The sequence below is a fragment of the Equus quagga genome, chromosome 10 (genome assembly GCF_021613505.1).
Source record: "Equus quagga isolate Etosha38 chromosome 10, UCLA_HA_Equagga_1.0, whole genome shotgun sequence".
In the NCBI taxonomy this organism is placed as follows: Eukaryota; Metazoa; Chordata; class Mammalia; order Perissodactyla; family Equidae; genus Equus; species Equus quagga.
The window spans coordinates 107,490,942-107,516,611 of record NC_060276.1 but is presented as its reverse complement, the minus strand read 5'-3'; the positions used below and the strand labels follow the sequence as shown (position 1 = coordinate 107,516,611).

The window sequence follows — 25,670 nt, the reverse complement described above, 5'->3', positions numbered from 1 at the left end:
CCCCCCCCCCCCCGCCCCCCAGGCCCGCTCACCCGGCCCAGAAGTCCCCGCCGCCGCCGCCGCCGCCACCGGCGCCGCCGTCGCCGCCGCCACCGGCGCCACCGGCGCCACCGGCCTCACCGGCCTCGCCCCTCACTCGGCCGCCGCGTCCCCCCGCGGCGGCACCATAGCTACCCCAACCGGGCCGCGAGACCCGGAACCACTTCCTTCCGGAACCGCCTCGCCCCGCCCCCACCCTGGCCCCGCCCACTGCCCGCGGCCTCGCGCGGAGCCCCCTCTACCCCCGACCTCTGCTTCCAACTCTTTCCCAGCGAGGGTGCCCCGCCCCGGCTGCACCCGCCAGAGCGCCTGCGCCCTCTGCCGGTCGTTCCCACCTCTGCAGCTCTGTCCAGAGCGCGTGCGCCGTCTACTCCCCGCACCCGGCCCTCGGGGAAGGAAGAGCTGCAGTGGGCGAACAGGTCCGGGAATCCTGAGGGTCGCGAGTCGGGGGTTGGAGCTCACCTCTCAGTCAGGGGCAGGAGCTTGGTCCCGTGAGCCTTCCAGCCTTGTACGCAGGAGGCAAAGGTGGCGGAGGAGATGAGTCTTGGTCTTCCAACCCCTGGCTTGGCCCTCAAAGCTCTTCCAGATCTAACCCACCAGAACCTGCCCTGCTGTGGCCTCTCTCCCTGCCTACTCAATCTCTAACCATTCCCTATGGCCTCGGAGTAAGCTTCTACCTGGAAAACAAAACCTCCCCTCTGGACCTTCCAAGTAGCTTAATGGTACCAACATCTCTCCACCATCGACTTCAAAACATTGACTCATTTTCGTCTGCTCTCTTGATTTCTCTCCTCCCACACTCCATCCCCCAGCCCCAAAGGTAGTATGTCCTCACTCTTGGAGCTTTCTCACTTGACACTTTGATGTTCTTTTTACCCTTTGCAAGGTTTCTCTTTCGGGGTTCACCCCATCTGGTAGTACCCTCCCTTGTCACTGTCATCTACTGACTGAATTAGTTCTCCTCTCCATCTGAATTACTGCAGTCATCCTGATGACTCCAACGCCCATAACTGAGCCATGTTTCCTTAACCCGGTCAACCCAGATGACTTACTTCTATTCTACTTTATCTACCCTTTCCCAGGTACATACTCTAGAAAAATCTAGACATCCATCACCCTATGCCGCTCCATCTCTAAAATCTAAAGTTTACAAATCCCATTTATTTGGACTCACAGTCCTCATCCTTGCAGTCCTCTCTCTCCCTTGGTCCCAATATGCTTGTTCCTCAAAGACCGCAGAGCTCTCACATCCCCGAACCTTCTACCTGACTGAAACCCATGGCTTTTGACTTCTACCACTCTTGTAAGCAAAGCCCCTTGAATGGCCCTTTGAAATATCCTAACATCAAACCACCGCCTTAAAACATCCAGCTATCTGCATTTTCCATTCCTACACCTGTGTTTCCAAGCACTGCTTGGGAGGAAAAAGCCACACAACTACAATAGAATGATGCCACTGCAAATTTATGGACACCCACCACAGTGGAGAGCCTTGGTGCCTCCTAGGAATTCTTTTCTGTGACCTCTCTCATTTCCAATAATTGCTGTTACTAACCCTTACCACTCTGTCTAAGCCCCATACCAATGATCATTTTCCTCTCTTCGTATGTGATTTTGCTTCCCGTACTGCAGAGAAAATTCTTCAGTATAGTATATAAGGCCTTTCATTATCTGCTTCATACTTAGCTCTCTAGCCTCTCTCCTGCTTGTACTCGATACTCTCACTTTTCAAGATGATCCTAAAGAGCTAGAAGCAAGAGTTTTTCTCCACTCTCTTCTTTCACTGAATGCATGCCATAGACATTTTGTCACTGCTGTAAATCTAAAAAGGCTGAAAGAAAGATATTTCTTTAGAGCTGGGCCATACCTAAATGTTTGCAATCGAAGACGAATACTGCTTTTGCTTCTACTCCATCGCATATATTGTCCCTTCTGTCTGGTTAAGAGGTGTGAGACCTTTTAATCTGCATATATATGGCTTCGGTCCAGGAAGGTTCTCTTCCATTCTCCCTTCAAGAATTGTTTCTGCTCCATTTGTTCTGGTCTCTCTTTTAGGAGGAGCCATTATCTGAGGTAGTTCTCTGTTTTCTCATTTTCATCTCTTTAACCTTTTTTGGCATTCTGGTAGACCTCAAATTTGCTTTCAATATTACTGATAAGGTTTCCAAAAACATTATTTCTGCCTCTGTTTTTGCTTAAATTCTTTTATTGAGATTTTAGTTTCCTTGCATTGTTTCCTCCTCCCTCCCTCTCTCTCCCTCTCTCCCTCTCTCTCTCTCTCTCTCTCTCTTTCAAGCCATCCTATTGACTTTCCGTCTCATCCTTTCATTTCCTTGTGAATTTCTGTTTGGTTTTATAGAAGGCCCACCTTCTTTCAAAAGGATGCTAAACTGGTCATAAAATTTTTCTTTTGGATTCCGTAGTCAATCATTTTCATAAGTATGTTCTTCTCTCTCTTCCAAGAATAGTTTTTGCCTACTTTATATATATATACATCTTTGAACAAGGTGACCTTTGTTCATACTTGTTGATTAACAGACAGCATAAGTAGATGGCCCTCATCCTGTTTGCTGTCTACTTATGTGGACAGAGAGGTTAAGTAATTTGCACAAGGTCACATAGCTACTGGTGTGTATACGAATAGCATGCACACACACACAGAAGAAGCCTAAGAGAAAAGGAATATTATCTGCCTTTCCATTTATTTTATTTTTCTTTGGTTTTCTTTCAAAGCCAAATCTGCTGTAGAATGCCGAGTATGCTTCATACAAGGATTCTGTATCAGTAAGAGTAAGTTATGCAACAATAACAATCCTAAAATCTCAGTGGCTTATGACAACAAATGTTTACTTCTCACCTACATTTCAAGTCCATCATGGGTCAGCTTTGGTTCTTCTGTCGGGGACCCAGGCTGAAGGAAGAGACCCTATCAGAGACATTACTGGTGTCATGTCAGAAGAAAAGGAAGAAGAATGAGACCACGTACTAGATCTTAAAGCTTCTGCTTTAAAGCTGAATCAGAAGCTCTGGAGGTGGGGCCCAGCACAGTTTGCAGCCCTCCAGGGGATTCTGAAGCAAGCTGAAGTTTGAGAACAACTTCTCCACAGCTTGCATTCTCTGTAACCCAGAAGATGGACAAAGAGGCTTGATGAAATTCAGGGAAGTTTTTAAACTACTTTTTCTTTTTTGTTTTTTAAATGTAAATGCTTTTATTTTCCTTAGGTATGCTTTTTGTGTTTTTTGCTGAGGAAGATTGGCTCTGAGCTAACATCTGTTGCCAATCTTCCTCTTTTTTTTTTTCCTCCCTAAAGCGCCAGTACATAGTTGCAGGTAATTCTAGTGCTTCTACGTAGGATGCCTCCACAGCATGGCTTGATGAGCAATGTGTAGGTCCACACCCAGGATCCGAACCGGTGAACCCCCAGGCTGCTGAAGCAGAGTGCACAAACTTAACCACTCAGCCATGGGGCTGACCCCTAAACTACTAATTCCTAAACCAGAAGAAAAAGCAAACATGTCAAATTGAAAAAGAAAGAGGGAATCAGGCTTTGATACAGACTTAGACCAAGTGCCCACTGTCATTGTCATTTTTTTGGAGGGACACTGCTTGTGGGGAAACCTGCCAGCTGACATGTATCTCCAGCCATCCTTCTGGATAGCTTTCCTTTTAAAATGCTGATGTGAGAATAAGATAAGTAGGAAGAAGTAGGACAAATAGCTTTCTCATCCCTCGACAATGCTGTTGGCCCAGATTTTTCTCATAGTGTTGGTGTAGATGGTTTGTATTGTGTTGGTCATGTCTTCAGCATTCCCATTAGCCCTATAACCCAGGACTGCCAGAAACAGGTGAGTTTCCTCTTTCCTTAACTATCTGATTTGGACTGCACTCCTTGATGCTGTCAATGAACATTGGTGTACAGTGCTTAGCTGGCCCTGTTTCCTGTTCCCTGTCTTCTGTCCCATGAGATAGACATGTTTCTGGTGGACGCTGTTCTTTCTTTACCTTTACTTTTAAGGGCTTTGTCAACAGCGGAGCTCAGACAGAAATGATTTTATTGTTTGGAAGAAAATGGCTTCAGACAGGTTTATGCAGCGGATTCCTTTTTGCTCATTCTAGTCACTGCCTTTATGTCTGTCTTCCTACTGAGATGGAGGACAAGTTCTTAACTGAGATTGGGTAGCTGCTACCAGCCCACTGGTCCCATAAATGATTTCTGATGAACTCTTTTGGGATGTAATATGTGAAGCAGCTTGGCCCTGGTTCTGAAAGTCACATCATGTCTGTGGTTTTAAAACAATGTGTCACAACTCCGCAATTATTTTGAATAAAATTTGACTGATGTGAACTCCCTACATTTGATGCAAGGCAAAAAGGAACAAGGAGGTTAGGTTTAAAATTTAATTTTACTGCAAAATAGTTTTTTTCAAGTTCACTATTCCCCTTATCTAAATCTTTAGTGCTCCCCCCAAAGCTCTTCCCCTAAATCCTTGATAGATTCCGTTGATATGCCTCTTCCAACCATAGGCAGTCTGCTTGTATGTCCTGGCACAATCCAGACACCAATTGAAAAGTCATTAAGCTCTCAAAAATTTCATTTGCCTGATAAATTTGCTTTAACCCCATATTTATTAGGTACTCCACAGTTTCTTAATTTTTTATACCAATTCTCACTCTCCCGTAGACTTGTAGGGAAAGAGAACATACTGGACTCTCCGGTAGATTTTATAATAATACAATCAGAATATTTACTGCTCCTCTCTTCCCAGGCCCCCTACTTGAAGAATGAAAATAACATGTGGCTCACATTCTATTCCCGTTGGACAGCTCTGGTCTACGTCACTCATGGCATGGCAGAGACAACTATGCACCAAATCACTTGTGCTCTTCTTTGCATAGTATAGCAATATCTCTGGTAAGCAGCAGACCAGTCAGGGACTACACTTTCCAGCATCTCTTGCATCTACGTGGGACCATGTGACTAGTTCTTGCCAATGAAATATGAGTGGAAATGGTATGCATCCCTTAGAGGCCAAGGTGGTTGGAAAGCAGTGTGTCTTCTCCACACTCTTTCCCTATTCTGTTGACTTGATGCAGAAAAACATGATAAAATTGGAAGATGAGAGAGCTATAAGACGGATGGAGCCTGGTTCCTGAATCACCACTCAGAGGGGAGTTGTAATAAAGAACATCTATTTTGGACTTCACATGAAGGAGAAACAACTTCTATTGTATTTAAGACATTCTGTATCTTGTGGTGGGGGCAGGGGGGTGACATTATAGAAGCTAACATTACCTTAAACTAATATATGTGACCATCTCCTTCCCTTTAGGCAGTGATTAGCTTAGGGGTCAGTGTAAGAGCTAGTCCTGGTCAACGAGAAGTAGAAATTTGCTGGGAGCTCCTGGGAAAAAGTTTCCTCCCTGATAGAAGGAGAGAGCAGAACAAGGAGCAGCCTGCCACTAACTTCTTCATGCCTTTAACCGTGATGGCGTAAGGATGGGACGCTGGTGCCAGAGCAAAATTCTTAATAGCCCAGATACTCAAAGAAGCGCTGCTCCAGAATCCTGACATCATGGAGCTGCCTTTGGAGCTCATTATATATTATGTGTGATTAATACTCTTAATATTGAAGCCACTTTCTGCTGTGTGTAGTGGAACCATCCAAACTTGCATACTTATTCTCAATAAAAAAACCCATTCATTCAACAAAGATTTATTGTGGGGCTACTCTGTGACAGGTGCTGTTGTAGGTGCTGGGGATCCGAAAGCAAACACAAAGCCAGGATCCTTGAGACTATCATCTCATGATAGTACGCGCGTCTGGCAGAAAGATATGCAGATCAGAGGCCATGGATTTTAATTCACAGATTTCCTCAGAAACAACTGTTTGTTCACTCACAAATATTTACTGAATACCTGTGTTAGCTAGTAGGAATATGGCAGCCCTGCCGTCAGGAGGTGTACAGTGAGGGAGAGAGACATTAATCAAAGGATCACACAAATAAATGTCTTGTAACAGCAGACCTGACCACATCACCCATCACAATTGCAAATAATAACTTCTTAAATTATTTGTCTACTGTCTCTCTTCCCTGCTAGACTATGGGCTCCAGGAGGGTGGAGACAATATCTAGGCCCATTCTCTGCTCCATCCCCATCCTTAGCAAAATGCTTGGCATGGAGTAGGGAGTAGGTATCCACACATAGTTGCTTAATAAATGAGCATTTACAACATGGGTTTCCTCCTGGATGAGGAAAAAAATCTCATACCAACTGTCTCTGCTCCAAGATGGAGGGTACAGGTATTCTGCTGGACTCGGCAAGAGAAAGATAGATCAAATGCCCTCAACAGAAAATTCCCAGAGATTTGCAAAGTCAACAACAACTTCTGGAAGGGAAGCTGGTTGAGATCAATTGGGGAACTTGCAAATATAGCTAGATGTGTAGACTGGCAAGAGCCACTCGGGGTTGGGTCTACGTGACTTCCCCAGGCAGGAACAGTGAGGTGCAGTGGGCCAGGGCAAGCAGAGGCTCCAAAGCATACCTTGGGTTTGGAGCCCAGCTGTGCACTTCCTGGCTGTACATGACCTTAGACAAGCGATGTCACCTGTCTTGACCTTCATGATAAAGTGAGCCTAGCAACAATAGTGCTTATCTCAGAAAGTCGTTCTCAAGGTTAAGGGAGAGAATGCATGGAAACCCCTTAGCACAATGGCTAGCTGGCTCCGGTCTGGTTCTCCAGGAGCAGACTCTGAGAACAATTAGCACGCAGGAAGTGCTGGGGGGGGGGGGGGTGGTGAAGGAAGCAGGAGGGAGAACTTGGGCTGCAATGCAGTCTCAACAAAGGCCTCAGGGAAACCCAGGGGAGCTCTGAAGCTGGGACAGCCCTTCCGAGTTCTCACCTTGAGGCAAGGGTCTTTGTACACCTGAATTATCCAGTCATTGGATACAGTGTGCCCAAGCGAGGAGGTTTAACCTTGGTGAGGCAGCCTCCTTCAGTCAAAGGCAATTCTCACAGAGGAGCTCTACCAACAAGCCTGAGCAACTGCACCTCCAGCATCTGGAAGGAGACATCTGGAAGGACAAATCTCTCTGTCATAAAGGGGAGGTCTGTCCAGGTGGTGCACCATGACATCCACTACACTAGCATTTAATACAGGCCTTTAAAGGTATTACAGCAGCTGTTTAAAATTTCCTAAAGACTGCTGAAGACTTCAAGCTTCCTCATTGTCAAAGCATAACTTCCCAAAGGCTAAAAGCATAATTGTGATGTAAATATACAATGAGCATGTGTCAAAAATGCGTGTAACTCTTTAAGGAGCAGGATGGCAAAGCTGGATCAAGGGAGGATATGGGAACCTATTGTTATGTACACATGGAGGTAGGTATACACACAGCAACTCACATGTGTATTTCATAGGGAGAAGAATAAGATTGCAAAGTTAGATACAAAATTGTTTAGGGCCCTCCAGGGACAAATAAACATAACCTTTGGAGTTACCTTTTCTAAAGGACAAAAGTCATCTGCAATTTTCTGTCTCCAAGTGAATAACTCTAGAGACTGGGTCCTAGTTGACAGCACATGGTCGGCCATATAAAGTTATATCCCTTGAGACTCAGCAGTCCCTTGGGCTGCCTTGTTGGGACCAGGCTCTAGCTGGGCTTTGAAAGGGCTCACAGTGATCTTTTGGCCTCATTTCCACATTCTGGATAATGTCTTATCATCAGTGAACACTGAACTTCATACCAGCCACTGGGGCTGTCACAGCACAGGGGTGGCCCCTGAGAACCCTTCTGAAGGCCAGGTCCACTGAGCAAATGGAATTTATTCTTTTCTCCCAGAGATAACGGTAAGATTCAGTTCGTTCTAAAACAACCTTTGAGTCCCACTGTGGAGACCGCATTCCATCCAACAAGCTCTCACATGTCTACTGTGCAGGACCTAGCACTTTCCTAGCTATCACTTCTTTGTCGACAATCTCCTGGTTGTTTCAAAGGTGAGCTTGCACACACTACTGGGAAGATGTGATTAAAAGACTAGCACAGCCACCAGGGAGCTGCAGGCTCTTATTCAAAAAAGAAGTTACTTTACGCAAAGGTTCAATTCCTTGGGACTCTCTTCCTTGCTTTTTGCATTTCCTGGGATAGGGTGAGATGGGGAAGGCCTGCCTGAAGAGATTCTTAGAAGTCCACAAGGATGGCTGCTTTGGCCCTTTCCCCTGACACCAACCATCCCTCAGTGCCAAGTGAAAGGAGTAAATTTTGGCATTTTCTAACTGCTGCACAGAAGCTTCTCGCTTATTTACTGCAGAGCTGAAGGGAGAGGCGGGGAGTGAATTCTCCAGGTGTGACATCCAAAGACTACTAGCTCCCTCTGCCTTTTGCAAGGTGTCCCTCCAGGCTCTAGGCTGTAGAAGGGGTGACTTCTTTCCATAGTGCAGAATGCCCACTGTCTTGGACCCTGACCTGGACCTTAGGAGCAAAAAAGAGAAAAGCCAGCACTGAAACACTCCCTCCCTCCTGGTGAACACGGGTCACCTGTCTCAGAAACACAAGGGCAAGTAGAGCACATCTCCAAGGGATCAGGACTTTCAAAGAGTTTTAAACACCTTCCACCCACTCCAGGTCTCCCGTCGACCTAGAAGGCCCAGGCTGCGCAGCTGATAGGTGAGCCCATCTTGGGCATTTGATCCGGTATTTATGCACAGAGAATGTGGAACGCCACAAAACAGCCCACGTGAATCAAGTTACATAAACATCACCCTAATCTGGCCTCTCCGAATGGGAAGTAACTGGTTCAGGGAAAACTATTTTCAAATCCCACGTTCTTGCTTCCAGGTATGAGAACTTGAACTCATAATCAAGCCAAGCTCTGCTGCTTTGAGTAGACAGATGGATAAGAAACCCTTGCAAAAGCACACTCAGAGGAAAATGTTCTAGAATTAGATAGTGGTGATGGTTGCACAACTTTGTGAATATACCAAAGATGGAGTTGTATACTTTAAAAGGGGCAATTTTTATTGTATGTGAATGATATCTCACTAGCTTTTTTTTTTTTTAATAAAAGCACACTCAAAGCTAGTTTCCCATGGGGGTTCTGGCCCTTCTCAGCTACAAGCACCTACTCCAGCAAAACACTTCTGCTCTTCTCAGGGGCAGAAGAGCCTGTCAACTCCCTGGAGGTAGGAAAGCTGTGGCCCTGGAGTCAACCCCAGCTCCGCCCAGTTCCAGCTGAGTGTCCTTGGGGAAGTAACGCTGTCCTACCTACCTCATAGCCTGGAGAAGTCTCAGGACCACCTGACGCACAGCAGGAACTCAGGACGTGCTGATCCTTAAGGTCCACTCCCACAGGAGCAGCTTAACCCTCGCCAAGTAGAGGCCACTGCTTCCCATTGCCTGAGATCATGGCACCTCCCAGGAGGCCCATGAGTTCAGGATCCTCGGAGGCTGCTCCTAAGCCTTACACCAACATTTTCCCCTGACTTACACCTTGAATCATAATTGGCACCCAAACCTTGGACCCCACTCCTGTCTTTATCATTTCCTCACTGACTTCCAGGCCCTTATCCCCACCCCGTCAGAGATGCTAAACTCAACTGACTTTCAGGAGACACTAAACCTAACGTGCTAGCTTTCTACAGGTACAAATGGCCCACCCCCAGCCCCATCATGCATTGAATTCTTACCTCTTGGATATGTCACTGATCTCTAGTTCTAGTCCAAATCTTGTCTATTTCTTTATCGGACTACACTCTTTTAGTTATGGAAATTTTATCATATATTCTATTTGACAGGGGAAATTCTCCCTTTTTAAAAAAATTCATTTTATAGGTTTCTTAGCTTTGTGTTTTCTTACTTGAACTGTACAGTTATATTTTCAAGTTGCAAAAAAGAAATCCAATTGATTGGAACTTCATTTAATTTACAAATACTGCAGAAACGTGAGGGCCACCTATTATTGGTCTTCACACGTACAGGTTTTCCCGTTCGGGGAAATGGCATGTCTATTTACATCTATTCTAACATCCCTTGGTCAAGCGTTTGACATAGCTTGTTATTTCTAGGAATTTTATGAGTTTTGTTAGGATCTACTTCCTGTTTATTGTTAATGTTGAAAAATCTATTGATTTTTCTTTCTTTAGTAGTTGGCTCCCATGAGAAATTATTTAAGAGTTTTTGTTTCTTTTGGGTTCCCCCAATAAAGACTATCTGTAAAGGCTTCTCTTTTCTAATGTTTCTAAGAGTTCTCACTCCATTTTCTGACATCACTGCGCTTGCTGAATGATGCTGAAGGGTGGAGATGGAGGTCACCCGGTGTTGTGCCCCAGTGTAATGAGCATACCTCTGGAAACAAATTAATTCTTTACATTTGCTTTCTAAATTTAGTTTATAAAAGCATTTGACTAATAGGAAACCTGAACATACTAAGAAAAATTTAGAATGTTCGCAAAATAGAAATTGCTCTTAGGAATGAGTGGCCACCACTGTGACCCTCTGGCCAGAGCTCATGATGACAGAAGCTACTTGTAATGCCACTGTCAAAGGCCAGTATATGGAAAGAGTTAGGATGTCCATGTCCGCACCCTCACCAGAAGCTTTGTCAGCAGAGCTGGGGAGGGCTGCACTGACTGGACCCTTGGCCTCAGAGATGGCAGCCCAGAAGTTACCATGAGGGTTCCAACATCCCTATTCCAGTCCTGCCCTCACCCCCCGGCTCCTGGTCTCAGCTGGTAGTGTCTCCCAGGCTGCAGACAAGCTGTGAATTAGATACAAAAAGCTGGGCTGGGTCTCAGCTTACTGGAAAATAAGGGTCACCATTCCCATTATAATTCTGTTTAAATGCCAGATTGCTATGTGGAATGTTTTCACAGATTACGCTAAGGTTAACTGCACTTAAGCTAGCTAGAAATCCCGCACACATTAGTGGTATGAGAGTACAGCAAGTTGACTGTACTCAGAAGTTCATCAGGTCCTACAGGCAGCTCATCGATTAAGCTTATTCCCACAGTTGGCTTCACTTGGAACTGACAACAGAGGGATCTTAACAAGTTTGACAGGGAAAGGACACCCACGCAGGATTTTTTTTTCCACATAGGTTTTAAAAAATCTGGTTTGGTTTCAGCACGTCTTCACTGAGCCTACAGAAACAAACAAAACACTAGCACGCCATCAGACTCCTCAATGAAAATGTATTTCACGTTAAACACAACGTACACATCATGCAAACAAGGCATCACCACAGTCACAACAGTACTGTGAGGTCCAAGAGATCACAACAAAACAGACATTTAGCAAAATAAAGCTGGAAGAAAGATGGTGAGGCATTTTTTAAAAGTGAGACCATGCTATCATTTCCTGTGTGCTTGTCAGAGCAGGGCTTTTCCCCGATACTTGTCAACATCAATGGCACTGCGTGATTGGAGGCATGTATTTTATTTAGTATATACACATACACGAACATACACAGTTTCCATAGCTAATAAAGTCTTAAACTGTAGCTGGTTTTAGAAGCACATGAACAAGATTACTATTGAGACTTCTTTATATCTCCTGGTTGCAAACCTCAGTCAGAACTATGAATCTTTCCAAACTATTGTACAAGTCAAAAAAAAGTTTCAAAGAAGAAAAGGTTGTTTTAATCAGAAAGTCACATTTCACCACAAGAAACAAAATCAAGAAAACAGATTATTATATGGCATAAAATGCATGGAGTATACATTCTACCGTCATTTGTCCCCCATTCAGATGTTTTTATGTTAAAGTCTGTTAAAGTGACATATTGGGTCCAGTTCAGGGCCCCCTTGTTCCAGAGCACTATGATGTTCATTCGTGCCTGGTTTTATTAGAGTTGAGCAAACAAATAAAGCTCCAAGATCCAAGAGGAAAAGAGCAACAACATGAACACCAAGCACCTGTGCAAGAGACACACAATTCATTCAGTCCAAAAGCCACTTGGAGCGATGGTTCGGAGTGACTACAGCTTGGAGATTTTAAGGTGCAACATGAAAAGGTCCTTGCTAGATTCAGGTGCCCATGTCTACAAGAATAGGCATACGGGCACAGAAATCGTTTCACACTGTTCAATGGCTTCTTTACTCTAGACCCCCAAGGAGTAATGTGGGGCAACGCATTTTGCAGGTGGCTAAGCTTAATAATAAAAAACAGCTTCTTGATAGTAACTTCCAACAAAGAAACCCGGGGGTGGGGGGAACCCTCCTGAATTTCTTCTTCTAAACACAGGGACGTATGCAGCCCAAGTTCAGTATATGTTTAAGTAGAGTCTGGATAAATGTCTAGAATATTTACAAGAAAAGACATCTAAATGCTTACGTGCTCCAACTTTGAGAATAAAATGGTTATAAGGTGAATTTCCAAGCCTGAATCACTGGGGTATTCGGAGGCTCACTATGATAATAGAGTAGTTCAGGAAGCACTTTATCAGCAGCTGAAGCTCATAAATAGAACCGGAACATGAAATTTCGCTAAAGCCCAACAAGGCCAAGGTCTCAAGGTTTCTACCAAGAGTGGCCAGTTATGACATACTAACTAGGAATACAGTTAGATTTCACTCTAATAATTTGGAATCCAGTGGTTAAGGACAACAGAAGCTTCTTCAGAGGGCCGGAAGCTCGGGTTTGACTACCAGAATCTTCACATGTTCTCCAAAGACCACCTGTGTCAATTCAAAAACAGAATCAGGTGAGACCAATGACGAGCCTGAGTATTTCGCAATCTGTAGTATCTAGTCTCTCTTATTAAAGTGATCACACAGTATGGGACTTTCTACCTTCTTAGTAATTCTATTTTCTGCTGAGAGTATCTCTCAATGGAAGTGCTGTAGGATTTTGTGTAGGACTATTCTCTTAGGTGGGCTAAATTGTCTTTGTGTGGAACTGTCCTAAAACCTGCAGGATGTTTACTGTCCCAAGCTTTGCTTTCCAAATGCCAGTGTTGCCCCCAGCCACTGTGACAACCAAAAACCCCAACATATTTCCAAATGCCCCCCAGCGGGGGTTGTACCACCTCTGGTTGAAAAGAATTTGAGAACTAGACTATATGACAAATGAAAATACAAGCAGTGTGAATAAAATTATCTAGCCAAGATTTGTTTTTCCTTTTGGACGGGGATTTTACACTAAAGTTAGAGATGTAGGAAACAGATTTGAGGAGCCATGAATACTCTCCTTGGTTTTGTGGATTTTCCGCTCGTTACTGGATAGCGAGGGCGGTGAACTGAAGGGTTCAAGGTATGCTAACAACAAAAGAAACCTCTTACTAAATATTAAGCCATAGAACTGTCAGGGAAATAGAATGCTCAAGTGAATTGTATTTTCTTTTTGTTAGTGTCCAAGAAAGCAGTTGCTCTTCCAAACCAGGGATGTGGTTTACTCTCAAAATTACCTGTCACGCATTCCCTCTCAAGTTTGAAAGGACCACAACTGCTTTCCCGAGAGCCGAGAGAAGCAAACTCTAAAGTGCATTGTCTACAGGCAACACTGAGGCCAGGCAGAAATAAGTACACGAAACACAGCAGCCTTGGCCATGCGGCCTCCCCAACCTGTTTCCCCATGTAAGAAATAGAAAGGTTGGACTACATCACGGCAGGCACTGAAGTTCTGTTATAGCAGTGGAGCACCATAAAAAATAAAGTGGCTGAGACAATGGGGAGAATAGAAAAATGTTTTTAAGAGTTTAAAGTGGGAGGAGCAACTGGAATTAAGTTATGAAAGGATTTGATGATAGATTCTAAAGATGTTTTCATCATTCAAAAACAAGCCCCACACTGAAGTAAATCCAGTGTGAGCTGTGTATAACTAAGTGCACACAAATGCAGAGTGTTTGTAACTCACAGACATAACTTTTCAAATGAGAAGAGCTTCTAGAACCATTTGGGCTAGAAAAAAGGCCAAAGGCGGGGAAGAAAAGCTTCAGGGTGCAAACTTCAGTTCTTCCCCCGACCCACTCCCTCAGGTACGATCCAAGAACAGACGTTTGCTTTGAAAGAATCCAGAATGGGTCAACAGAACAGCAAATCATTTGGCCCAATACTCATCAATGTTTACGAATGATTCTAGATAGTATGTGGATGTCACTGAGTAAAACTAGGGGAGAAATTCATTCTACTAACGCTGCCTGGTACCACCTATTACGTAGAGCACTCTCTCTCTGCCTCTAAAAAAGATGCTACTTGAGACAGATGGTTGGTCACACTTTTAGCTAGTGCTTCTCAACACACACACCCCAGCCACACATCCCAAACAGCAGGGGCGGGCGGGCATGGTGGGGTGTGGTGCTGAAGGCTCCCATATGAAGGATTTACTGGAAATCTATCTCGATTCTTGTGTGTGCTGCAGTATATACCATATATTCATATACATGTTTGAATTTTTCAAATAAAACTGACCATCCAGGAGGCTGAGTGATGTTTATCCTATGTTTACAAGCCCCAGTTGGAGAGTTATGGATTTAGACTACCATCCACAGATATACCTTTTATTAAAGAGACACTGTATTTGTCAACAGAAGGTGTTCAGAGTATTTTCTTGGCCAGGACTGTTAAATCCTTCGATCAGGTTTTTGTTACAGTCATCCAGGCTGAGATTTTCACTGGATCTCTTGGGGAACATTGGGGGGCCGGTGAAATCTAAGAGATCTTGAAGTGCCCGGGCATTACCAGTTCCATTTTGGTCCAGAGACACCCCAGGAATCATTTCACTCACTGGTGAAAATTCTGGGATGGAGATAAGCTCTTCTTTTGAAACAGGACTGGAGGGCGGGAGAGAAGGGGAGACAGAGAGAGGGAGGGAGATGGAAAGAGAGAGGAAGACAGACAGACAACTATTAATTCTATTTGTAATATTTTGTTACGCTACTTTTCTTTTCTAGAGAAGATGGACTTAGAGTCAGAGCTTGTGTGTAACACATTGCAAAAACACAAGTTAGTTCCAATCTGGGACCTTGACAGACGCAAGGCCCCCATGGATGAGAGCAAGGGAAGTGGACTAAGCAGGGCTGGGAAGGCCAAGCTCACACTGCCCACAGGAAGAAAGAAAATGAAAACCGTAGGCCCCAGCACCACTACAGGGAAGCCAAGCACTTCCAGAACCTTCAAAATGGGAAACCCAAACTGAAAGCAAATGCTAGAAGTTAAAAGCGAGCCGAGAAAGGGCCCTAATTAGCACCAGGGCTCCTGGCGCTGCCTCTCTGGAGCAGTGCCGTCTTGGGGGAGCTGGTTTTCCTCCCCTGGCCTCAGTTTCCTCCACTGTACAATGGGATGAACCACCATTTCTCCCTCCCAGGGCTCCTGTGAGTGTGATGTGATCATGCCAGGGAAGAGCTTGTGTGGAGCCGCCTGGAGTAAGCGCTCAGTTAAGGTTGGGGCCCTTGTTAACAAGGACCCATCCTCCACACAGTCACCTGCAGCGTGCATCTCCCCACCACTCCCTCTCTAAAGCGAGACTTCCACTCCACCCTGGCTGATCCGGCTCCTGCCCAGCTGGGCCTGGTGTTTCCTCTCTCTCTCTCCTCTCCCTGAGATGGGAGGAGGAGTTTCAAGGCTATTAGCCACAGGCCTGGCTGAGTGGTGGGCTGGGATCTGAGGGCCTGTCTCCTGAAGTCTCTCTCAGCAGCCAGAGTAACTCTGCTGTCAAGCTTCATCTGTTCTTTCTTTCCTCGATAAGATCTTGGAGAAGAATCTAGAAAAACCAGTTGAACTGCAGAAGGTCAGGGGATCCATCTCCCTCACAAGTGAGCTTAGTTAGGGAGCAGCAGCTGACCTAACACCACCTCTGGTGGCTGAAGCCTGGGCAAACTGCCTCATTACCTTGCCCCACCTCCATTCCCTGGGTTTGAACAGCTGGTCAGAGGGTGGGAAGGAGAGAAAGCTTGGGTGCCGCCTCCAGGAGTGGCCTCTCTAAAGATAGAGGTGGCCACAGGGAGAACTCAGTGCACACACAAAGCCCCTTCGCTTTCTTGAACCCTGGCCAGTGTCACGTCTTGTCCCCTCGCTCAGAGACATAAAGAATAAGAACAGCTGGCTCAACACGGGTGGGGGGGTTTGAGGGGATGTGGTGTTAATCCTTAAGATGCCTCAGCTGTGTTCTTCTGGGGGCAGAGTGGTGCCAGTTAGGGGAAGCCTGCCATGACAGTCGGAGGTGGCAGGGGAGACCCAGGTAAGGGCTGAGGACGCCCTGCTGTCAGTCTGTGCAGGACTTGCTCTACCGGTGATGGAGCTGCTGGACCCTGGGTTTTCACATATCTGGCTCAAGGCCAGGGTGCATGAGGTGGGATATTTACAGTCAACATGCCCTAGGAAAGACCTTTCTCCACTCGCCTCCCCTCTCCAGACTAAGCTGAGAACTGAGCCAAGGAGAGAAGGGTAAACTCTGGCAGGCTGGAGCTCTACAAGACACTGTCATACCCCCCTGACTCAGAGAGCTGCCCCAACTCCAACTGCACTGCCAAGGCTCTCGGTTCCGGTGCCTCTGCCCTAACCCCATGCTGAGTTCTCCTTTCATCTGGAATTAATTTGCCAGGTGATGTCATCCACAAACATACCAATTTAAGAACTCCTTGTTTTTAGGATCTGAAAGCAAGTTAATTTATCAAGTCTCCAATGACAAGTTTAGTTAAGTATGAGACACTGCACATATTTGTCCCATACCCCACCCAGATCCCCTTTACCTGTGGGTACATCCATCTCCCAGCTGTGGAGAGACCCAGCTGCTAAGGACTCATAGCTGCCACGTCTTCTCTGGACAAAAGCCTTTGGCTGACGGGAGCCCTATGTCCACAAAAGTTGTACCTGCATCCCCCACCCTGGGTGGCCCAAAGTCAATGACTGATGGATACAGCGGCAAGAAGGCTACCTTCCTTATCCCAATCAGACCACTCTCTGGTGGAAATTCATCCTCCAGAGCTCCCGTGGGACCAGCTGAGACCGCCTCCTTGCTTAGTGACTTCCCTGCCCCGTTCTGCTTCCCTGCCTCCCCTCTCTCCTGAGAACTCTCTCCCGAGAAATCCCACGGCCTAGAATCCCTGTCCCAGGCTCTGCTTCTAGGGAGCCCAACCCAAACACTGATGTTACAACACTGACAGCTTTCCTGAATGGCAAGCGGACCTACAGTGGGTGATCTGGGTGTGTAAGAGACGAAGACATCAACTAAGAGGCAGTGGAGGTGTCTGGGGAAGAGATGAGACTCAAATGCAAAAGAGATGGACTTACCTCACATCCATAGACTGAACCTCTTCAGTTGAATCATCCAGACTGTTTGACTTCCCATCAAGGGCGTCCAGATGAACAAGGCCCCCAACGGATTTAAGCCCATTGGAGAAAATGTCTCGGGGAAAAGTTTCTGGGGCAGTGTGTCCCACACCATTAACTTCTTGGCAGGTGTTCAATCCATTGATTTCTGATTGAGAACACAAGGTCATGCTGTTAATCATCAAATAGCCAAAACAATTAAATAACAGGGGAAATATATATATATATCGAGGCAATTAATCCTCTGCTTTACCAACAATGTAATATCTTTTGCAAAAAGAACCCCATGCAATCACCTTCACACAGGGGAAGATTAGACAAATGACATTAGCAGTGTCTGTGCAAGGCTCATGACCCACCCAGGTGGCTTGGTGTCATATACTGCACAGGTCCCCAGGCTCTGTGTAGCATTTTCTTGAACCACATTGCAAAAGAGAAATGTGAAGAGTGGTTCTAAGATGGATATGCCTTTTCTGACTTTGGCTGCTATGAAATAGTCAAACCTAAGGAGGTTTTTTTTTTTTTTGAGGAGGATTAGCCCTGAGCTAACATCTGCCGCCAATCCTCCTCTTTTTTCTGAGGAAGACTGGCCCTGAGCTAACATCTGTGTCCATCTTCCTCTACCTTATATGTGGCACATCTGCCACAGCATTGCTTGCCAAGTGGTCTGTAGGTCCACACCCGGGATCCAAACCAGCAAACCCCAGGCCGCCAAAGCAGAACATGTGAACTTAACTGCTGTGCCACTGGGTCAGCCCAAACCTAAGGAGTTTTAAACATACAAGATAGAAAAGAGCTGGACTACCCAGAAGTCTGGAAGACAGAAGAAACCGCCATAGCACAGGAGTCAGTTCTATTAAGTTCTATTAAGAACCTGACCAGCAGTTAAGTGCCCTGCAAGGCAGCATGGGCCAGCAGACGGCCAGCTCCTGTGCTGGGGTTATTAGAGTAAGCGAGGAACCCAGGGGTTTCCAAATGGACCTGAGAGACCTGTGCTGGCGATGGAGACTCCACCAGGGAAGGGAAACTGCATAGGCCTCCTGTAGCAATAAACGCTCTTAGCACCCAGGGGTGCTCGTCCCCCACAGGAAGTGCTACAAGCCCTCACCCACTGAAAGGAAGAACCCAAGAACCAGACCTCACTCTCACCTATTTTGTTGGGGACAGCTGGTTTTATCTTATTTTCCACATACACAGTAGGCTGAAGCTCCACTTTCGGGTCTTCTTTCTGAAAACAAACAGAGGAAAGGCTGACTTTACATAGAAAGACAAATGCTTTTGGAAAGCATCGGGGGATATCTGGAACTGTGTGGGGCCATCTGCCTATTTCATGGTAATTCTTTGAATCTTCTGAGCTTATTACACATCAGCTGGGCTTCCCTTCTTAATATGTCACCAATGTCCTTTCTATTCATGGACTATCGTGCTTCTCCCTGCATCCTCACCCCCATTTCTCTGAAGAAATTTTTTATTACCACCCTATCTCAGAAACTCCTCTCTTAGACTCCTCTTTCCTTTCAGGCACCTACAGCCTCCTTAATCTACCCAAGAACAGAGCAAGAAGAGCCCATTTTTTCTGGCTAATCCTCTCTGAGACCTACAATTTCACTGAATGTACTCTGCCATTCTTTTCTTCTCAGTACATGAACTATTAAAATGGTAATCTGAATGCCTACCTTCACTTCTGGAGTCCCATCACTCTTCCTTGTTCTCTTCATAATTTCATCTATTCTCTGGAAACCAAAAATAACCAGGTAAGAAGACTACAAGACTAATAACACATAAAACTAGCTGGGTCTATATGCAATTTCACATTTCTCAGAAAAATAGTAAAAGAGAAATGTCAGCAGAGGATAATGAGTATAAAATGGCTTTCCACTGGTTTTGCAGATGTATACCTCTGCCCTATGAACAAGGTCAAATGCTTGAGAACTGAATCAGTAAGTATCTAAATCAATATTCAATTTATATCCCATCTTTTTCCTTAGGTTGTCTAGAAATCAACAAATCACCCACCACCTGCCACTTGAGAGAACCACCCTATGGAAAGCCAGGCTGAGGTGTAGGAGGGGAGGCCACAGATTGGGCTCCCAGGCCTACAGCAGCAAGAAGCACTGGCTGGAGCTAGGTCCATGAGAATGGACTTTTATAATCAGCCTCCTTAAACACAACTTTATCCATAATTACATTAAATGTAAATGGACTAAACACCCCAATTAAAAGACAAAGACTATCAAACTGGACTAAAATAACAAGTCCTGACTATATGCTGTATACAAGGGACACACTTATAAGGACACACATAGGTTCAAGTTAAAAGGATGGAAAAAGATTTGAGATGCAGATGCTAATCATAACAAGGCCGACAAAGCAGACTTTAAGACAGGAAGTATTACTAGAGATAAAGAAGGACATTTCATAATGATAAAGGGGTCAGTTCAACAGGAAAATTTAATAATTTGAATATATATTCATCTAACAGAAGAGCTTCAAAATATATAAAACAAAAACTTATAGAACTGGAAGGAGAAATGGACAAATTCATAATCATAGATGGAACTTCTAACACTCCTCTCTCAGTAACTGATAGAACAAGATGACAGACAACTAATAAAGGTATAGAAGATTTGAACAGTACCACCAATAAACTTGACCTAATTGATAATTCTAAGATCACTCTATCCAACAGCTCCAGAACAGAACTGGATTCACTTCCTGTTCCTGCCTAATCCTAAATCCTCCTGATCTCTTAGCCCTTACCTTCTTTCTCTCCAGGCGCTCCTGCTCAATCTGCAGCATGATCTGCTCTCTTTCTAGACGCATCTGTTTAGCTGCCTCCTGGGCCTTTGCTTCTGCTTCTTCCTTCTGATAGAAACAGTTAAACCAAGGCATAGGCTTTACCAAGCTAAGAAAACACTGTAGTAATTGCCTGGGGTTTGCATACGACCCTCCACCTCATCTTCCACCCCAAAGTAGGTGCTGCTCCAATATTCAATGTGGATTTATACAGCCTGCTCTAGGACACAACAGACATGGTTGGGCCTTCCTCAATAAAACTTTGGTCCACTATGCAAATCACCTGCAGACAGTTCCCATACATGGCCAAGGTCTTTTTATGTCTGAGGGCAGTCTCTGGCCATGAAGTGTGCAGGTGTCCAGAAGTTTCAGGATATTAATTTCCCAAGGAATAACTTTCAATCCATGAGAGGTAGGATTTGGTAGATAAATAACTCAGTTTCCTCAGCCCTCAAAGGGACAATTCTAAGGCATGATCCACAGTCTCCTAGAGAGTCCCAAAGGGAGTGTGTTCCAGTTGACCACGGTAATTCACTCATCAGCGCACTTACATCATCAGCGCACTTACATCGGCTTTCCTCTCACTCCCTTACCAGCTTCCTGGGATCTTCTCCTAAATCAACTACTGGCACCCAAAGTCTCACCCCAGGGTCTGCCTTGGGGCGAACCCGAACTGACATACAGCAAACATTACCAACTTCGCCTTTATTGCCCAAAGTAACTCATATTTAATAACCAGCCCTGTTAAAGAAAAAATTTCAAGTAAATATTATGAGTCATTCAAAGTTAGCTAATTTTACCTAATATTTACTAAGGCCCTTAAGGAAAGTCTATATGAAGACTCATACAACACCTGCTTTTCAATCATGGCTTTTTCTTGCTTTTCTTTTTCTTGTTTTTCTTTTTCTTGCTCTTCTTTCAACAACAGCTCCTCCTTGGCCTTCCGCTTGGCCTCCTCTTCCGCCTTTCTTTTCTCTTCCTCCTCCTGTCGCTTCTTTTCCTCTTCTTGCTTACGGGCTTCCTCTTCCAGGCGAATTCTTTCCTCCTCTGCCTTCCTTTTCAATTCTTCTCTCTCCAGCCTTTTGAGAACACATAACTGTTGTTAGAAGATGACAACATGCTCAAAAGGCAAACTGCCAAGAACCGTGTGCTGCCATAGTATAATGCATGACAGAGACACGTGCACTTGAATTAGTACCCACTTAAGAAAATGACTCATCTTTCCCAGAAAGCCATTTCACTCTGTATATTTACACATAAAAAATACTAACCATGGTTGACTTTAAATTCTGTTATACAAAGAGCAATGATATATTGCTTTCTGAATGTATTGTAATGAAGACACACGTGTTCCCTAGTCAACCTACAAATGACCACAGCCCCATCATTCTTATTTAATGACAATTTTTTAAAAACTAAGCAAAATAAATATATAAAACCAATTTAAGCTAGAAAAAAACTAGAACTGTCTCTCAACAGCCACAACTGTGCCAGTGAGAACTGTGAAAGCAGTGACGATGAGCTCAAAAAGTTCCCTTTGGGTTCTAACTGGTATGTGGCTTCCGAAGCAGCAAATGGAAGACAATGCTCAACAGAAACCTGACATTTAATACAGAAATTAAAGCATCTATTTTCCATTTATTTTAGTAATCTTTAAAAATCTATTTTAGCTTTTATTCTTTGGTATATGAAAATTAAATGGCATTTAGACATTTTTCATCCATAGATGAAAGGTTGGTGATGTAATGATAAAGAGCTCTGAGCAGTGAGGGAAAATTCTGTAAGGTCTAAGCACTTGTTGTTACATTTCTAATGTTCTTCCTGCTCACACGTGTCACTTTCCTCATCTATGAAAAAAATGTGAGTAATCATACTCATCTGGCAGTGTGTTACTGACTGGCAATGTGACATATGGGCAAGACCAAGACTGCATTCTGATTGTGCCACTTGCTGTGTGACCTTTCCTTGGAAAGTCATTCAACATTTCTCATGCCCATTTTAAAAATAGGAATAGCTATACTACTGGCTCCATGACATGCTTGTGAGAATTAAAAGAGAAAATGCATGAGAAGCACTTAGCACAACGCCTGGCCCTAGGTAGATTCTTAAATGCTAGTCTGTTTTACAGTTTAAAATAAATCCTCTCTCCAACTCCCGTCTTTTTAAATGCATCTATAAATCTGTATGTTTTCAGAAATTACCTTTATTTGGAAGCAGGTATCACTGACTTACTAGGTGCTGTTATATTGTTATAAATAGATCAAGACTTAAAAAGAGCATCCTTCCATCCTAATGGTCGGCTTCAGGAATCGTGGAGGCCAACAGGCTATGTGTCACCAAAGAAATATTTTAAAAGGTAAAGAAATACTTAAAGACAGTAGCCTAAGACTGTAACAGTATATGATAATATATTCTGTGTTAGCAGAGGTAGCAGTGCCTAAAAGCCTGGAGATAAATATGCTGGAGAACTCTGGAGATGAGCACTATGGGGTCTAATCAGAAACACCAGTTCTTAGATTCCTCAATGAAAGCCTAAGGACGCCCAACACAGGATCATCAAAAATGGACGTGCCGATAACAAGATGTATCCAAAGGTTAATCAGAGTGCTGTCTCAGTTCTTAGCCCTCTTTGAAGGAGCCGGTTGTGACTGTCCCAGAGAAGAAGTTAACACACAAAGGATACACACTGTGTATGAATTAATGCATAAGCTACTTCAACTTTATCCTCATCTTCTGGATCTGAAAAACCACTCTGCCTCTTCTGTTTTACCATGAGGACTTCAGAGATGCCCAATGCACACATACACAGTAACACATCCTCTCGGCCCCTAAGTCCCCATAATCCTCGCCATCACCCACAACATCAACTCCTCCCCACAGGCCCATTAGCCCCTGCTTGTCCCTCCTGTTACAGACAAAAGGCCCTCCATTAACCACACTCTGCTTTCCCCAAAGTAGGTAAAAACTGGCTTGCCCTGTATGAAACCAAGTCCCTCAAAATCCTCTCCAAGGATGAACATTCTTCCTCTCCCCGCGTAATGAACCAGAGAGAATGTGGATTTGGTCATTTCCCCACCACCCCTCCCTGCAGGCCCCCCAACCCCACTGCCCTTGCCATCATTACTGAGTTCCCTCCAGAGTTCATGCATGCAACTGTCACCCACCCCCAACCTACCCCTATTCCCTCACCAGGTAGAAAGTACCAGAAAACTGTGCGTGGTCCATTGAGCATTTAGCAGATGCATCCCTTATCCCCATCATCAGCCATCAGTGAGGGTCTTCCGGTAATGACCCCCATCTCTCAACTTCCAGCACCTCACCTCTTCTTGTCCCACCCTTTCACCACATTCCTGACGTAGGCACAGCCTTCAGTTGTTCCATGTGTGGACTAGGACATGGGTTTCACCGTTCTCTCTTCCTTATGTGCTTAAAAGTTTTCATTAAAAAGAGCTTAACCTTCAACATCATAAATCCCAACTTCCTTGCTCTGCTCGTACCCCATCCTTGGCTTCCTGCTCTCCTGCCCGGCCCCAGGTAGTACTGCGCAGTCACTCGGGTCTGCTCCCTCTTCTCCCAGTGTCCCCCAGCCTCTGATCCCCTCGTGGGCATTTCTGGGATGGCATGGAGGCCACTCTGTTGCCCAACTCCAGGCCTGGGTGGGCCCCAGGACCTCTCGGGCCTTTCCTGGGCTGCCAACACTCGTAAGACTAAGGCCCAAACAAGGCTGTCCCTGGGCCTCAGCTACCACTCCAGCCTTTTATCCTCATCCTCCAGATCCCTGTGCCAACAGCCCAAACCTCTACCTACCTTCTCTCTGTCTTCAACATCCTCTTTAGTTGATGGTAGCACCAAGCACTTTACAGAGAAGACTGGGGCCACCTGATCTGGCCTTCCTAAACTTCTCTCCTCTGTGGCATTACTGCTCAGAAAGTGTCCCCTTTCTTCCTCCGCTTAGATGCAAAGGACTGTAAATGCCACCACTTGTGCTATTAATTCCACACCCCTGCACCTGTGTTCCTTCCACTATCCCTTCTTCCTTCCATCACTTCACCCTTCTACGTATACCCTTCCACGGCCTGCAAAAATACTCAGGTCTCATGCATCCCAAACAACTTTTGTCAGCCCCCACTCCCCTACCTTCTACTCATGGCCTCTTAACTTTGAGCTGACGTTCAGGGTCTCAGCCCTCTCACCTCTTTCAAGCTGACTTACGTCTCCAGCCTTCTCCACAATTTGCCTCCAAAATCTCAGTTCATTTCCTAAACCCCAAGACCAACAGCCTTTCTTCCGCCTTGACACGTCTTGCAGGTGGAGACAGCATTAGAGTCCTCCCGTGAGGACCTCTCCATAACCGTGTGTGAGGCTGTACTGCCCTGGCTCTCTCTTCCTCCCTCGGCTGCCACTGCACCCCACACTGGATGGGCCCTGCCCGCCCTAGCTCTCACCCCAAAAGCTTGCCACCTGGAGGTTCCACCAGTGAGATGCCAGGTCTGAGTGGCATGAAGACCTCTGCCTGCAGTGCCAGGCCTGGGGCTAACTCTTGTGTGGACAGTGAGCTTCAGCGTGGCTATGTGACCTTGCTGGTGGGGGCTGCCTAACTTCAATGTCTTTCTATGTGGGCCCCCAGAAGGTATTTTAGCTTCTTAACATGTCTTAATGTGACTCATTTTGGAATCGCAGTAAAATCTCTTGCTTGCTAGGTTTTGCCAGCGCCTTCCCCAGGGTGGACCCAGGGTCTAGGGTTTCTTGCCCCGACTCCAAGATCTTGACTTACATCTTGGGTTATACACATGTCCAAGGGTTCTGCCCTATTCTGTGTGTTTCCAAGAAAGCCCCGATGTCACTGCTAGTGGGGACTGGACCAGCTTTTGCTCTCCTTCCTGGGTCCCAGCTGTCTAGATTCCTTGTCAGACCTTCTGTTCTGAGTAGTCTCATCCCTGACTTGGACAGCGTTTCCCTCACCAGTTTGTGACAATAATTGGCTTTCCACAGTTTGACTCAAGAATCTTTATTTTTCTCTATACTCTCTCATCTGGCAACCACATTTCTGTGGCTTCAACTATTGACTCTAAGCACAAAACAGACGTGAGGATGATCTTATTCCAAGAGGTGTCCACTGTGTTCCAGCCCCAGGTTGTCTGGTACTTTCCTTTCTCACCTCCCACGTGGTGCTAGCAAAGCTTCACATTCTGGTAAGAGAGAGGAAAACTGGTTTTGGGTCAAGTGTATTGTTCTCATTTCTACCTAGGCTCTAGGCTTCAAGTCCATTTCCAATCACCTGGACATTCTGCAGGCACCTTACACTTATTTTATTCAAAAATCAAATGGAGGGGCCGGCCGAGTGGCGCAGGGGTTAAGTGCGCACGTTCTGTTTTGGTGACCCGGGGTTCGCTGGTTCCCATCTCGGGTGCGGACATGGCCCTGCTTGGCAAGCCACGCTGAGGTAGGCGGCCCACATATAAAGTAGAGGAAGATGGGCACGGATGTTAGCTCATGGCCAGTCTTCCTCAGCAAAAAGAGGAGGATTGGCAGCAGATGTTAGCTCAGGGCTAATCTTCCTCAAAAAAAAA

The 25,670-nt window shown here is 45.4% G+C and overlaps 2 protein-coding genes across 6 annotated transcripts in view; both read right to left on the bottom strand.

Annotated features, from left to right (window-relative positions):
• The window catches only part of BCLAF3 (BCLAF1 and THRAP3 family member 3), a 60,142-nt gene extending 59,959 nt beyond the window's left edge, over positions 1–183 (bottom strand). For all 4 annotated transcript variants that reach the window (XM_046673625.1, XM_046673627.1, XM_046673624.1 and 1 more), the window contains exon 1: positions 33–183. The gene's annotated coding sequence lies outside the window, so the exon portion shown is untranslated. The remainder of the gene's footprint in view (positions 1–32) is intronic.
• Positions 184–11,210: 11,027 nt separating this feature from the next.
• The window catches only part of MAP7D2 (MAP7 domain containing 2), a 101,014-nt gene continuing 86,554 nt past the window's right edge, over positions 11,211–25,670 (bottom strand). For both annotated transcript variants that reach the window (XM_046673639.1, XM_046673640.1), the window contains 7 exons: positions 20,954–21,179; positions 20,065–20,169; positions 18,981–19,037; positions 18,454–18,532; positions 17,266–17,452; positions 14,532–14,807; positions 11,211–12,714 (listed from right to left, as the gene is read on the bottom strand). In XM_046673639.1, coding sequence (XP_046529595.1) covers positions 14,558–14,807; positions 17,266–17,452; positions 18,454–18,532; positions 18,981–19,037; positions 20,065–20,169; positions 20,954–21,179 — 904 coding nt within the window. In that variant the 3' untranslated portion in view covers positions 11,211–12,714; positions 14,532–14,557. The remainder of the gene's footprint in view (positions 12,715–14,531; positions 14,808–17,265; positions 17,453–18,453; positions 18,533–18,980; positions 19,038–20,064; positions 20,170–20,953; positions 21,180–25,670) is intronic.